The sequence below is a fragment of the Barbus barbus genome, assembly GCF_936440315.1.
Source record: "Barbus barbus genome assembly, chromosome: 2".
In the NCBI taxonomy this organism is placed as follows: domain Eukaryota; kingdom Metazoa; phylum Chordata; class Actinopteri; order Cypriniformes; family Cyprinidae; genus Barbus; species Barbus barbus.
In genome coordinates, this window is record NC_136730.1 from 3,996,115 (window position 1) to 4,009,021 (window position 12,907).

At 39.2% G+C, this 12,907-nt stretch overlaps 1 protein-coding gene across 4 annotated transcripts; it reads left to right on the forward strand.

The window, feature by feature from the left end:
- Positions 1-3,019: 3,019 nt before the first annotated feature.
- Positions 3,020-9,714, forward strand: LOC306881872 (uncharacterized protein). 4 transcript variants are annotated; one of them, XR_013785176.1, is made up of 8 exons: positions 3,020-3,251; positions 3,895-3,993; positions 4,067-4,144; positions 5,539-5,616; positions 5,696-5,766; positions 6,108-6,282; positions 7,034-7,482; positions 7,678-9,714. XR_013785176.1 is itself a non-coding variant. In XM_079436208.1 (7 exons), exons 2-7 carry the CDS (start codon positions 3,922-3,924, stop codon positions 7,250-7,252), a joined length of 693 nt encoding a protein of 230 aa, XP_079292334.1. In that variant the 5' UTR covers positions 3,020-3,251; positions 3,895-3,921; the 3' UTR covers positions 7,253-9,714. The 4 variants fall into 4 exon arrangements, 2 of the variants coding, with proteins under 2 accessions (XP_079292334.1, XP_079292335.1); XM_079436208.1 differs by having other exon boundaries at positions 7,034-9,714; XR_013785177.1 differs by lacking the exon at positions 3,895-3,993 and having other exon boundaries at positions 3,050-3,251.
- Positions 9,715-12,907: the final 3,193 nt, after the last annotated feature.

Genomic DNA, 12,907 nt, shown 5'->3' on the forward strand with positions numbered 1-12,907 from the left:
CACCCTTTCGCTCTCTTTCGTCTCTCTAGTGTTCTCAGTTTTCCCAGGTTATAATGGCATCCCTCCTTATTCCTTTGAGAGTCAGTCTATGTTGGGACGCGGATTGCGTATGGTTCTTGATGATACAATCAAGTCAGTCATCACTATTAATGTTGCTCATGCATGATGGTTAAGGATCTAAACAGTCCTCTAAATATTAAAGTTCAGTGTGAATGATTCTTGCAGATGCACACTGAAAGTGGCTTGCTATTTGCCAAAATATGAAATGTTTTCATAAAAGTCAACTAAATAAACTAAAAGCATTGAAGGACTGAGTTCAAGCTGCTTTAAGAACTGAACTACCTGGTTGTGTAAAACGAATGCATAGCAATTTTCCAGTTCAGCTCCTGCAAACATATCCATAAGCCTTTGCAGATTGCTATTTTTGAGACAAAATGACATTTTCTTGGCTTTTATATGGATGTTTGTGTAGATTCAAGTACTTGCCAGCACTTAGCAAGCATTTGGATTGACATTAAGTGACATTAAGTGAAAATTAATGTTTTTTTTTTTTTTTCTGTAACCATATGATTTTTCCCCTTTATTTTATTGCAGTAAAGTACATTTGTAACAAAGGCACAGTTATAGATATATTTCAAAGAATGTTTGCATATATATATATATATATATATATATATAATTAAAACTAAAACTGAAATAAAATGAAATGAAAGCTAAACTGAAATATAAAAAAAATAACAAAATTACTCAAACTAAATGAAAACCAAACATATAAAAATAAAAGCTAATTCAAAATATGAATAAACACCATAACAGTTGATAAATAATACAAAAAGAGCACTGAATGGCACGAATTACGTCTCATGTGGCTCTGTCTCCAAAAGCTGTTTATGATTGTTTGTAGAGCCGGGGGAAGTGATTGGTATCACAGGGCTGGATGTTGTCCATAATAGTGTTTAATGACATTTAATTAGCTAGAGAGGGCAATCCCTGACTTCAGTCAGAAGATCAGTTAGAATCAGTGAGACGTTATTCATTATGAAGTGAAGGAGATGTTGGTCAGAACTCCAGCAGTATATATATATATATATATATATATATATACTTCAATAACCATTGGACTGCTACACTTCTAGTTTTAAATATGGATTTATTTTTTCTCTCTCTCTTTCTTCTTAAATGAATCGTAATTCCTATTTTCAGTTAGGCTCATTTATATTCATTAGTCTCCTATTGATTCTTAAATTATATTTGGTTGATCCCAATAGGATATGTTCAAAATTATGAAACACATCTCATTAGTATTCCTTTAGGATTTCTACTTATCTATATGTATGTTTTAATGTGTTCCAATTTTCTTTTCTTTATAATTTAACATTTCCATTCACAACATAAAAATATATATTTTTTTTTTCTTTATGCAAGTGTATCTAATTTAAGTCGAATCCATCTAAAACCTGTTTACGACTTTACAGTCACTATCTGTTTCTCAGAGTTACACAAACAGCACACATCATCAGTATCAGTGACTCTTGATATTAAAGTTTTAGAAGGGTAAATTGGAAGTGCATTTCTTTTATTTTTTTATTAATACAGTGTTTAAAAGGAATTAACCAAGCTCTTCTCCAGTCAATATTATCCCTGCTGAAAAACAAAAACAAACAAACAAACACAAAACAATAGAACCCTGCCCAAATGTAATTTAATGGTTATAATGGGAATTGTATTGGTTTTAATGGAAACTATAATGGTGTCTACTGGTATGTGATGGATTCTATTGGTGGGATGTTAAATCCTATTGGAAAAATGCCCAAAACACACTGCAAAAAGGAATCTTGTAATGGTTTTACTGGAAAAAGCTAATGGTTTATAATGGTATTTTAATGGAAACCATTGGAATTTCTGTGATGGTTTCTATTGGGCTTCTATTGTCTTGTTTTATTTTATTTTTTTATTTTTTTTTTAGCAGGGATCAATTATTGAGTTAATATATATATTAACTCAGTATAACTGGCAAAGGATATTAGTATCGCTTTTTATTTTTATTTTATTTACTTATTTTTTTCCTTTATATGTTTACTATTGAAATGTTGTTGTTGTATGCATTTGTCAATTTTATTTAATTTCTGTATTTTCTTAAATGTGTGTGTATAGAGTATTTACAGAGTGTTAACTTTTAGTTTTAGTTACTCTTTCTTATTTGTAAGTCGCTTTGGATAGAAGTGTCTGCTAAATGACTAAAAGTAAAGTAAGTAAGGTAAGTTGTGAGAGTAACACATTTTCCAAGTGAGAAGAGCCTGCTGATGAAATTGGGATAATTTGAGGGGGATTTTAGAAATATTATAATCACATTAACACCGGTCTTTTAATGCTTTATTTATTCATTGTCACAAGAACAAGGTGTATTACATATTCACATGATCAAATTAACATTAGCTGTCAGAGAAAAAAGAAAGGAAGAAAATTACATTTATTTCAATTATTTCAGAGCATTACATGTTTTCAGTGGATTTTTGTTTATTGTTTGTCCCCAGAGATTTACATATAATTTAAAGCCATTTATGAAATGTGGAAAAACATGGTCTACAGTGAGCCCACTTCTTCTTACGTATATGGAATTTTCCTTGCAATATAAACAAATATAGGCTTTACAATTCAAATGTTCATTTTTCTGTAGAAAAAGTACATAAAATACAAATGTCAATACACTCCATTTTTCTGTTAATATAGAATTCCATTTTTTTTTTCCAAAATAATCTTGAGTGAATACAATGAAAAAGAAGAAAAAAAGAAAAGTAAAATATTATATTTTTATTGACCACAAAATTCACAGGTATAAGAAATATTCAGCTTGAATCTTTCCAAAACATTCTATGAATTGTTTTGTAAGACACTTAACTGCTCTGAACCTTGTATTGTATCCAGTGATGGAGCTGAAGCTGATAACACTCCATTGGTCCTTCGAAACGCCATACGTCTCCTCCGCCCCCCACCACGGGAGCGCGCACGCTCCTTCCCCCTGCTCCGGGATGTTATTTATGGCAGGCGCGCTCCCGCGGACTGCACCGTTATTATTCGACGAGCGACCGACACCGAAACTACAATGTCAAGCATTTACGGGACACCGAGCTACTCCGCGTTCAAGGATCCGTCCTGAGTTCTTAATATAGGCCAACGCGCAAAATCTAGGAACAATCAGATGATATTTCTGAAAGCAAAAGATTGAGATGATGCATCATCTTTCAGACGAGGTAAGTCAAGAGAGACCGCTTTAAGAAGTTCGCAAACTGCGCGGTTTTCTCGTGCTTATTCCTCGCGAAACTCTTAGTTTGTTGTTTGTTTCGCATGTTTGACACGACTTTAAATGCTTGACAGCACCCGAATGTTTCAGCTACGAAGCGAAGGTGTTGCGCAACAACAGTGTTTGCGAAAGAAAATGCGTGCGAAGTATCTGCGCGCTTCGGGCGAATTAATATGTGCGCGTTTAATGTGCGCGCGGGGCAGATGCGCGTGGGACTGAGCTGAAATCAGCAACGCTTGCATTTCCTTATAAAAGATGCTTCGAAGAGAAAGAGAACAGTGTCTTTCGCAGAGTATAAATATGTATTTTTATACACGCAATGCTTCAAAGTGATGCAACCACTTCAAAACACTTGTCACGCGCATCACTGTCTGTGCAGTGCTTCACAATTGGATTTGCTTTAGAAGCAGGATTTATATACTGGCCATCAAAAGTCTGAAAGTTCAGAAGCCCGATTAGTTATTATTTTAATGTTCATTTTATTATTGCTATTTGCATTCAGCATGATCTCCCACTGGCTCTGCATATGTAAGTTTGAGTGGAAGTGGTTGTGTTGGTGCAGCGTTTCTTTATTTATCCCTCGCCATGTGTAGGTGGAAGTGTGAGTGAGTCAGGGAGAGATGGAGGTGATTAGAAGAAAAGACTCTGACTCAAACGGCCTCTTCTCAGACAACTCATACAATGACTGTGAGGTATGAACGCCATTATTGGAAAGGTATGAGTGCCATTACTGGAGCTGTACATGTTCACTTTCTCTTTCTGTAGGCCATGGGGGCTTGTGGACAGACGACGGGAGTGTGTTTGTGTGAAAATACCACCTTCTGTGATCAGCACCCCAAGGAGGCGAGTGTATGAAAGCATTCAAAATCTGGCATCAGTTTTTTTTAATAAGGAAATTAATACTGTTATTTATTATGGATGCATTAAATTGACCAAAAATGACAGTAAAGACATTCATAATGTTACAAAAGATTTCTATTTCAAATAAATACTGTTCTTTTGAACCTTCTATTCATCAAAGAAACCTGAAAAAAATCTACTCAGCTGTTTCCAAAAGAATAATAATAATTAATGTTTCTTGAGCAGTAAATCAGCATATTAGTATGATTTCTGAAGAATCATGTGACACTGAAGACTGGAGAAATAAAGATGAAAATTCAGCTTTGATCACAGAAATAAATTACAGTTTACAATATGTTCACATAGAAAATGGTTATTTTAAATTGTAAAAAATATTTCACAATTTTATTGTTTTTATTGTATTTTAATCAAATAATTGCAGCCTTGGTAAGCTGAAAAAACTTACACTTACATTTAATCACTTAGCAGAATCTTTTATCCAAAGCAACTTACAAATGATGACAATAGAGACAATCAAAAGAGCTATGACAAGTCTAGGCTAGCCAAATTATATATATATATATATATATATATATATATATATATATATATATATATATATGCAACATGCAGTTAAAAAACAAATACAGAATACAAGAGTTAGAGGGTCAATTTTTTTGCTTAAAAAAAAAGATAAAATAGAATTACAATAGAGAATGATAGAGTTAAGCCCAAAGTATACTTCAGTTTTTATGGGCATGCGAGGGACAACGTACCATGGAAGCCCATTTCTGCCACTGAATAAAGAATCAAAAAAGGATATTGTGACTTTTTATCCCACAATTCTGATTTTTGTTTTTCCACACAATTGTGAGATATAAACTCGCAATTGCAAGTTAAAGTCCAGTTTTGAGGGGGAAAGAAGATTGATATTCTCAGAATTGTGAGACATAAATTTGCAAAACTGTGAGTTTGTATCACGCAATTATGAGAAAAAAAGTCAGAATTATGAGATAAAAAGTCGCAATAACCTTTTTTTTATATAGCGTAAACATACAAAAATGAAGTATACTTGAGGCTTTAGAGGGTCAAATAAAGTTTGTAGCCATTACTTAAAGATGGCTAAGGACTCGGCTGCTCGGATTGAGTTGGGCCGGTCATTCCACCAGCAGGGAACAGTTAATGTAAAAGTCTGTGAAAGTGATTTATATAAAAATATTACATTTATAAAAATATATCAAATTTTGAAATTTATAGAAATTTATAAATATACAAATTTTAAATAAGTGACTTATTTCAAAAATATAAAAAACTACAAATAGATCAAACTAAATGGTTTAAATGAAAGGGTCGGGCAGTTTGGCAATCCATCTCATTGTCTCGTTGTTTGTCTTCAGGACTCCAGTGTGAAGTGTGTCCAGTGCGGTAAGAACAGACCCATGATCACAAGATACTCAGAGGGTTATGGCACAGAGGTGGGCACAGCGTCCGCACGTCTCCGAATGTAAAAGTGCACGTGTGTGTGTGTGTTTATACGTGTGACTCATGTTCCAGGAGGAGTGTGTCCAGCCTCATCTTCAGGGAGACAGTGACGCAGATGCAGACATTGAGGACACGGACAGCAGGTGTGTAATTGACCAACGCTATCTCATGACCAATTCATACATATTTTATGATGTGGCTGATTGTGGACAAATCCATACGACCTCACTGATTTGTCTACACCCCAGTGACAGGTAGGTTTAGTGGCGGGGTTAAGTGTAGCTCATTCGTACAAATTCATATGAATTGTACAACTTGTAAAATACGTACGATTGGTATGAAATTTGTAGGAGTGAGGTCGTACGAATTAGCCACCTCATTGAATATGTATGAATTGCCGTGAGATTGAGCTGGATTGGCATGCATGCATGCGCTACACCTCGTCCACTTCTTGAGCTTTCTTTCTACTTTGTGATTCGTTCAGGCTCCAGATTGTGGGTTCCCTCCAGCGAATCAGCTCCCGGAAGAGAAAGCGTCAGCGAATCACGCGGCAGGACACAACCGAGAGTGAGGACGACGGTGGGAGGAGCCACAGAACGGTGCACCGCTGGAGTCTACGGCTCAGTCCTCATCGCACACATAACAGGACCATACTGGAGGTGAGTGCTGAAAGATATCGCTGAAATGCTCGTCTTCATTATTTTCTAAAATTGATTTGTAAATGTATTCAAATTTATTATGCGAGAAGTACAATAAATGCAATAATATAATCTAGATAAAAATAATGAATGCATGTTTTTCACTGGTTGTTTTTTTTTACCAAATAAACTAAAAAAATAATTTTTATTTACTTGTGCATACATTATAAATATCCAATAATAAGGATTGTATATATATATATATATATATATATAATTGTATCCGTATTATCCTGTTATAGTTTTTATGAACATTTTGAAGTCTTTTGTTCCATTTTTCCATTTCAATTTTAGTTAGTTTAGTTTTAGTAATTTCGTTGTGTGTTCTTGTCATTTTTAATGTCTAGTTTTAATTAAATGTCTAGTTTTAATTAAATATAGTTTTTATTATTTTTAAATTTAATTTTTAGATTTAATAGTTTTAGTAGGCCTACTTCAAGGTAACTAAATAATAAATAGAAATTTAGCCTTGGCAACTAGTTAAAATGTTTTTTGTTTTTTTTTGTAAGTTTATCTGTTAACATTTATTTCATTTCAAGTAAAGAAAAAATAAAAAATAAAACTAATATGTCACACAGAGACTTGTCTAAAGCAAATGTGTAGTTAAATCAGTATTTTGAACCAAATTATTACAGACAGCTCAGCCAGATTACAGACAGAAAGATCCAATATTGACTGGATTCCTCTTCATTTAATTGTTTCTGTCTCAAAGGAGAGCATTTCTCAGGTGCGGCCGCTGATAATCTGCCGCTGTGCAACGCGAGAGACTCAAACAGTCACGGACGACAAACCCGACAGTGGAAAATGGTCCCTGACAGTGTTTCCTGTCCCTCTTTCTCTCCCTGTGTCCTGTTATCTGCTCATCGTCCCTCTCTCCATATCCATTATCATCGTTCTTGTGTCATTCCTCCTACCGCTCACAGATACTTGACATTGCCTTAAAATATCACTGTATAACCCTCTTCACTATGAATCAATTCATTTCTTTTTAGTTGTGTCTGCATGTATAGTGTATTAGACCCTTTTATACAGTGTTATCTATAGAAGCCTGTTTTTGCCACATGAGGAAAAATTGCTTTGGTAAATCATTATGAAATAAAAAATCTAAATTGTGACACTAAGTCATAATGAGAAAAAAAAGCCAAAATGATGACATACTAAGTAATAATTATTAGATAAAAAGCAAAATGTGGAACACTAAGTCATTGAAATTATGACAGTAAGTCACAATTGAGATACAAATTTCAATTAATAACAAAAATCATTATGACTTACTAAGTCATTATGAGATAAAAGTAAAAAATATAATACACTAAGCCGCATTTATGAGATAAAAGTAAAACATGAGATACTAAGTGCTAATTATTAGATAAAAAGCAAAATGTGGAACACTAATTTATAATTATAAATAGACAAATTATGACAGTAGTTCATAATTGAGATAAATATTTTAAATATTTCAAATAATGACAAAAATCATTATGACATATACTAAGTCATTATGAGATAAAAGTCAAAATTATGATACACTAAGTCACATTTATGAGATAAATCGAAATTATGACTAAATTATGAGATTAAAAAGTCATTATTTCTTTCAAAATGATGGCTTAGTATGGACTAATTTAATTTTTTATCTCATAATTGTGGCATTATCTTATGTGGTGTTAATGGGCTCCTGTAGCTGTTGGACACCAAAGACATTCAGTTTATTGACAGAAAGCAGATTTGGATGCACAATGTGATCAGGGGTGTAAAATTACAGCGATACTGTACTTAAGCGAGGGAATACTGTGTCAAAAATTTGTTTCCACATTTAACTTTAAACACAAAGTTATAGTTTTTTAACTAAGGCATCTCTTCGCAAGGACAAATGACTGCAATTGTGTTCAGTTACATTTCACATTGAAATGGATGTCATTGGTTGTTCATAAAAAACTATGAGAGCTCAATCTGATTGATTTAGCAGCTTAGTAAGTATGAGAGCTCAATCTGATTGATTTAGCAGCTTAGTAAAATAAAAACACTATAAGCTTATATTTTTACATAAGAGGAAATATTTAAATTATAATGTACTTGGTTCTTTGAAATGTGGAGCAGTTTCTCCTTTAACAAAAGTAATAGAGTAGAAATTGCAGTTTCTAAAACACTCAAGCAAAGACTGTATTCCCAAATGAATACTTAAGGATATTAATGAAGTGTAATGAATTACTTTAACACCCCTGCATGTACTACTTGAAACATCATTGTTGTATGATTAATCAGATTTCAATATAAATGCTTTTCTTTTTGCAGTTTTTAAAGTCAACATGAAGTGGATTCACAGTTTCTTTTACTTCTTAGAGCAGGACTTGATTTTATTCATCAGAGTTTGGTGCAATGGTGTAAAGTGGGCATTTAGTGAGTTTGAAGAGGTTTTTTTTTGACCTGGAACATGGAGGATGAAGGTCATGTTCACCCTCATCTGCTATTATTGCTGTAACCTTTAGTGCATTAACCAGCATTAAATGACTTCACAGCGATTTTAGAAAGCAGCTGAAGAGCTATTTGGCAGCCTTGATGGCAAGTGAAAATTAAAGTAATTTCAGGGACAAAGAAAATTCAATGAAAAATAAAAAGCATGGACGATAAGACGAGGAACATTAACGAGGAAGTGGCTTTCATGTTGACTTGAACATCAGTAAAAGCAGCTCAGATCCACATCACCATGAAGTGAATCACTCCTCGTGTCTGTTAAACCTTTGCGCCGTCTCTCAGTGTCATCAGAAATAGAGCTGTTATCTAATTCTTCATGCTGTGTGTGTGTGTGTGTGTGTGTGTGTGGGAGAGAAGCACATCGGGGCCAAAGGCCCACCGCCACATGTGGGCTGAATCTATGCAAGCGTCAATCTTTTTACAAATTAGTTTTGGTGTAAATAAGCTTCTGTCGCTCATGGATTTGTTCTCTGTGGAAAGAGCTGTTGTTTGTCTCATGCTGGCTCACTGTAAAGATGACTGCAGTTCTTCAGTCAGTGACTCATTTGAACCATCACCAGATGCAATATTCACTGACAGAAGCACAAGTGTGAGTCAGGTCAGATGAGTTCAGACAAACATTTCCCATAATCTCTCATTATTAGTTCATTAGCCGAGTGTGAACGTTCACAATTTTCCCAATTTATCAGCTGCATGTTCATGAGTGTTTTTGTCGCGACAGCAAACAACTAATACTCCTGCATCTGTTCCTCATTCCAGCTTATTTTGGATTTCACATTTATTCATATTTGCTTAATGCATAGTTTCCTTTTTATTTATTGTATTTTTCCCTGTGAAAATGGTATTGTAAAAGGAGTCTGTAAAGTTGAAAAATGAGTCTGTCTAGATTGTAAGAGAATTAAAATTATAGTTTGACAGAAAGTCTGAGTGTCTCATTTTCTCTTAAAAACAGTTTTAATAATTTTGCATGTTATATTTCAACACAAAACTGAAATAAACTAGAAATTATATTTTGCTTATGAGAAAATGAAGCCCACATTTTTTGCATTGTCATTCAGATTATATATACATATAATTTGTACTTTCCCTTGATAAAGTTCAAGTTCAAGCTTATTTCTATAGCGCTTTTTATGATACAAATTGTTGAAAATCAGCTCTACAGGAAATTAAGTTTCCACAATATATTTATAGTAGTAGTAGTAGCCCTTTATTGTGACTAGTCACAAATACCAGCGAAATTATCCATTAACCTGTCCATACATACACAACATACAATATGACAAGGGGGTGGACAGGACAGGAAGACAGGGAATTGAGGAAGAAATACAGCATAACATGAGGAAGAGGGGAGAAACAAAATAACCCCCAGACTATGCTCCTTTGGGACTACAGTGTGAGAACAGGAAAAACACCCCAGCAACAAAAGCACATAATCAGTACAACTGTTACGGGGCTGACGAGACATGAGACGTGCGGATCCATATGCAAGGCTTTATTATAAAACATGGTCAGAAACAGGCAGGGTCAGACAGTGGCAAACAGGTATGGCAAGGGCAAGACACAGCAATCCGTGGAGCAAGCGTGGGTCGACGATCAGCGAACAGTATCCAAAGGGGCAAGGCAGAGAGATGATCCAGAGACGAGAGCAATAATCCAAACGGGGAGCGAACAGAGTCCAAACGGCAGAGGCGAAGGGTAAATCCAGGAAAACACGGGCAGGGTCAGACACAGCAAGAAAGACAAGGCAAGACTAAGACTATGGCTCTGTAAAGTAGCTATCCCTGGGAGAGTGATAAATGCAAACAATACTCGGCCTCGATGCTGAGGAAGTCCATGGCTTATATAATGTGTGTTTGGGTGATGGTGATTGCGAGATGGTTCTCAGGTGTGGGCGTGATCATTGTGAACAGCTGTGTATGAGTCCGTGTGGTGAACGAGTGACCTCTGGTGGCTAGTGAACGGAAGTGCATGGTCAGGATTCGTGACATAGCCCCCCCCCCAAGGAGCGGCTTCCAGACGCTCCTATATAGTCCAGGAGGGCGGTGGAGCGGAGGCGGAACAGGGGGAGGGACGGAGGGCCAGGTCCGTGAGGAAGTGGGAAGACCGGGGACTGAGGCAGAACCGGCAGAGCAGGACACCCAGGCGGAACCGGAGACCAGGACAGAGCAAGAGCCCACCAGGGCGGAATAGATGACCACCAGACCGGAGTAGAAGACCACCACGGCGGAGCAGACGACCACCAGACCCGAGCAGAAGACCACCATGGCGGGGCAGACGACCACCAGACCCGAGCAGAAGACCACCAAACCCGAGCAGAAGACCAGCACGGCGGAGCAGACGACCACCAGTCCGGAGTAGAAGACCACCACGGCGGGGCAAACGACCACCAGACCCGAGCAGAAGACCACCACGGCGGGGCAGACGACCACCAGACCCGAGCAGAAGACCACCACGGCGGGGCAGAGGACCACCAGACCTGAGCAGAAAACCCTCGACAGGAAGCAGACTGGGCAGGAAACCATGGCAGAGTCTGAGATCTGGGGTAAACAGAGACAGACAACACAGGGAGAGCAGAGACAGACAATACAGGGAGAGCATTCATGATCACAGAGGGCGTGGCAGGGCAGGACGAGGATTCATAGACGGCGTTTTTTGCAGTGACAGGACAGGGCGAGAGCTCACAGACGGCCTCTTTAGCCGTGACAGGACAGGGCGAGAGCTCACAGACGGCCTCTTTAGCCGTGACAGAACCGGGCATGAGCTCACAGACGGCCTCTTTGGCCGTGACAGGACAGACAGTGAGTTCAGGGATGGCCTCCGTGGCCGTGACAGGGTAGACAGTGAGTTCGGGAACGGCCTCCGTGGCCGTGACGGGGCAGACAGTGAGTTCAGGAACGGCCTCCGTGGCCATGACAGGGCAGACCGAGAGTTCAGGAACGGCCTCCATGGCCGTGACAGGGCAGACAGTGAGTTCAGGAACGGCCTCCGTGGCCGTGACGGGGCAGACAGTGAGTTCAGGAACGGCCTCCGTGGCCGTGACAGGGCAGACCGTGATTTCAGGAACGACCTCCATAGCCGTGACAGGGCAGGGCAAGGATTCGCAGACGGCCTCTTTAGGGCGCTCAGGAGGAGCGGGCGCTTGAGGGTGCTCTGGAGGAGCGGGCGCTTGAGGGCGCTCTGGAGGAGCGGGCGCTTGAGGGCGCTCTGGAGGAGCGGGAGCTTGAGGGCGCTCTGGAGGAGCGGGAGCTTGAGGGCGCTCTGGAGGAGCGGGAGCTTGAGGGCGCTCTGGAGGAGCGGGAGCTTGAGGGCGCTCTGGAGGAGCGGGAGCTTGAGGGCGCTCTGGAGGAGCGGGAGCTTGAGGGCGCTCTGGAGGAGCGGGAGCTTGAGGGCGCTCTGGAGGAGCGGGAGCTTGAGGGCGTGCAGACACTTGAGGATCAGGAACGGCACTCCTGGCCGTGACTTGAGAACTGGATTCTCGGGATTCGGGATTGGCTTTCCTGGCCGTTGCTTGAGAACTGGATTCTCGGGATATGGGATCGGCACTCCTGGCCGTGGCTTGAGAACTGGATTCTCGGTATTCGGGAGTAGGTGCCACCACTTCGGGAGGTTCTGCAGCGGAAGCCGCCACCTCTGGAGGCACTGGAGCAGACTCGTGAACAGGAGAGACCTCAGAAACAGACTCGTGGACAGGAGAGGCCTCAGGAGCACAGTGTGCAGCCCACACACTCAAAATGGCGACCGCCATAACGGGAAGCACTGAGGTCAGGGGAACAGTCTCAGTAACAGCCAGGGTTGAGGCCCTGGGAATGCCAGCTACTCGCACTGACATCAGTGGTGGGTCCATCACACTGGATATCAGACAGGGAACTCGAAAGACTGACCTTAGATCTCTGGTGACAGCCTCTGGCAGCTCGGCGGAGGCGTGAGCAGACTCTGGCTTGACAGCGACGACGTGAGCAGACTCTGGCTTGACAGCGACGACGTGAGCAGACTCTGGCTTGACAGCGACGACGTGAGCAGACGTGAGCAGACTCTGGCTTGACAGCGACGACGTGAGCAGACTCTGGCTTGACAGCGATGACCTGAAGGGGTGTGGTTGTTACCACCATTT

What these genes read in the sequence shown, in the direction of transcription:
- LOC306881872 (XM_079436208.1), top strand. Translation starts at nt 3,922, where the DNA reads ATGGAGGTGATTAGAAGAAAAGACTCTGACTCAAACGGCCTCTTCTCA. An exon ending in ACTCATACAATGACTGTGAG is followed by an intron (nt 3,994 to 4,066) that starts GTATGAACGCCA and finishes CTCTTTCTGTAG; the next exon opens with GCCATGGGGGCTTGTGGACA. An exon ending in GTGATCAGCACCCCAAGGAG is followed by an intron (nt 4,145 to 5,538) that starts GCGAGTGTATGA and finishes GTTTGTCTTCAG; the next exon opens with GACTCCAGTGTGAAGTGTGT.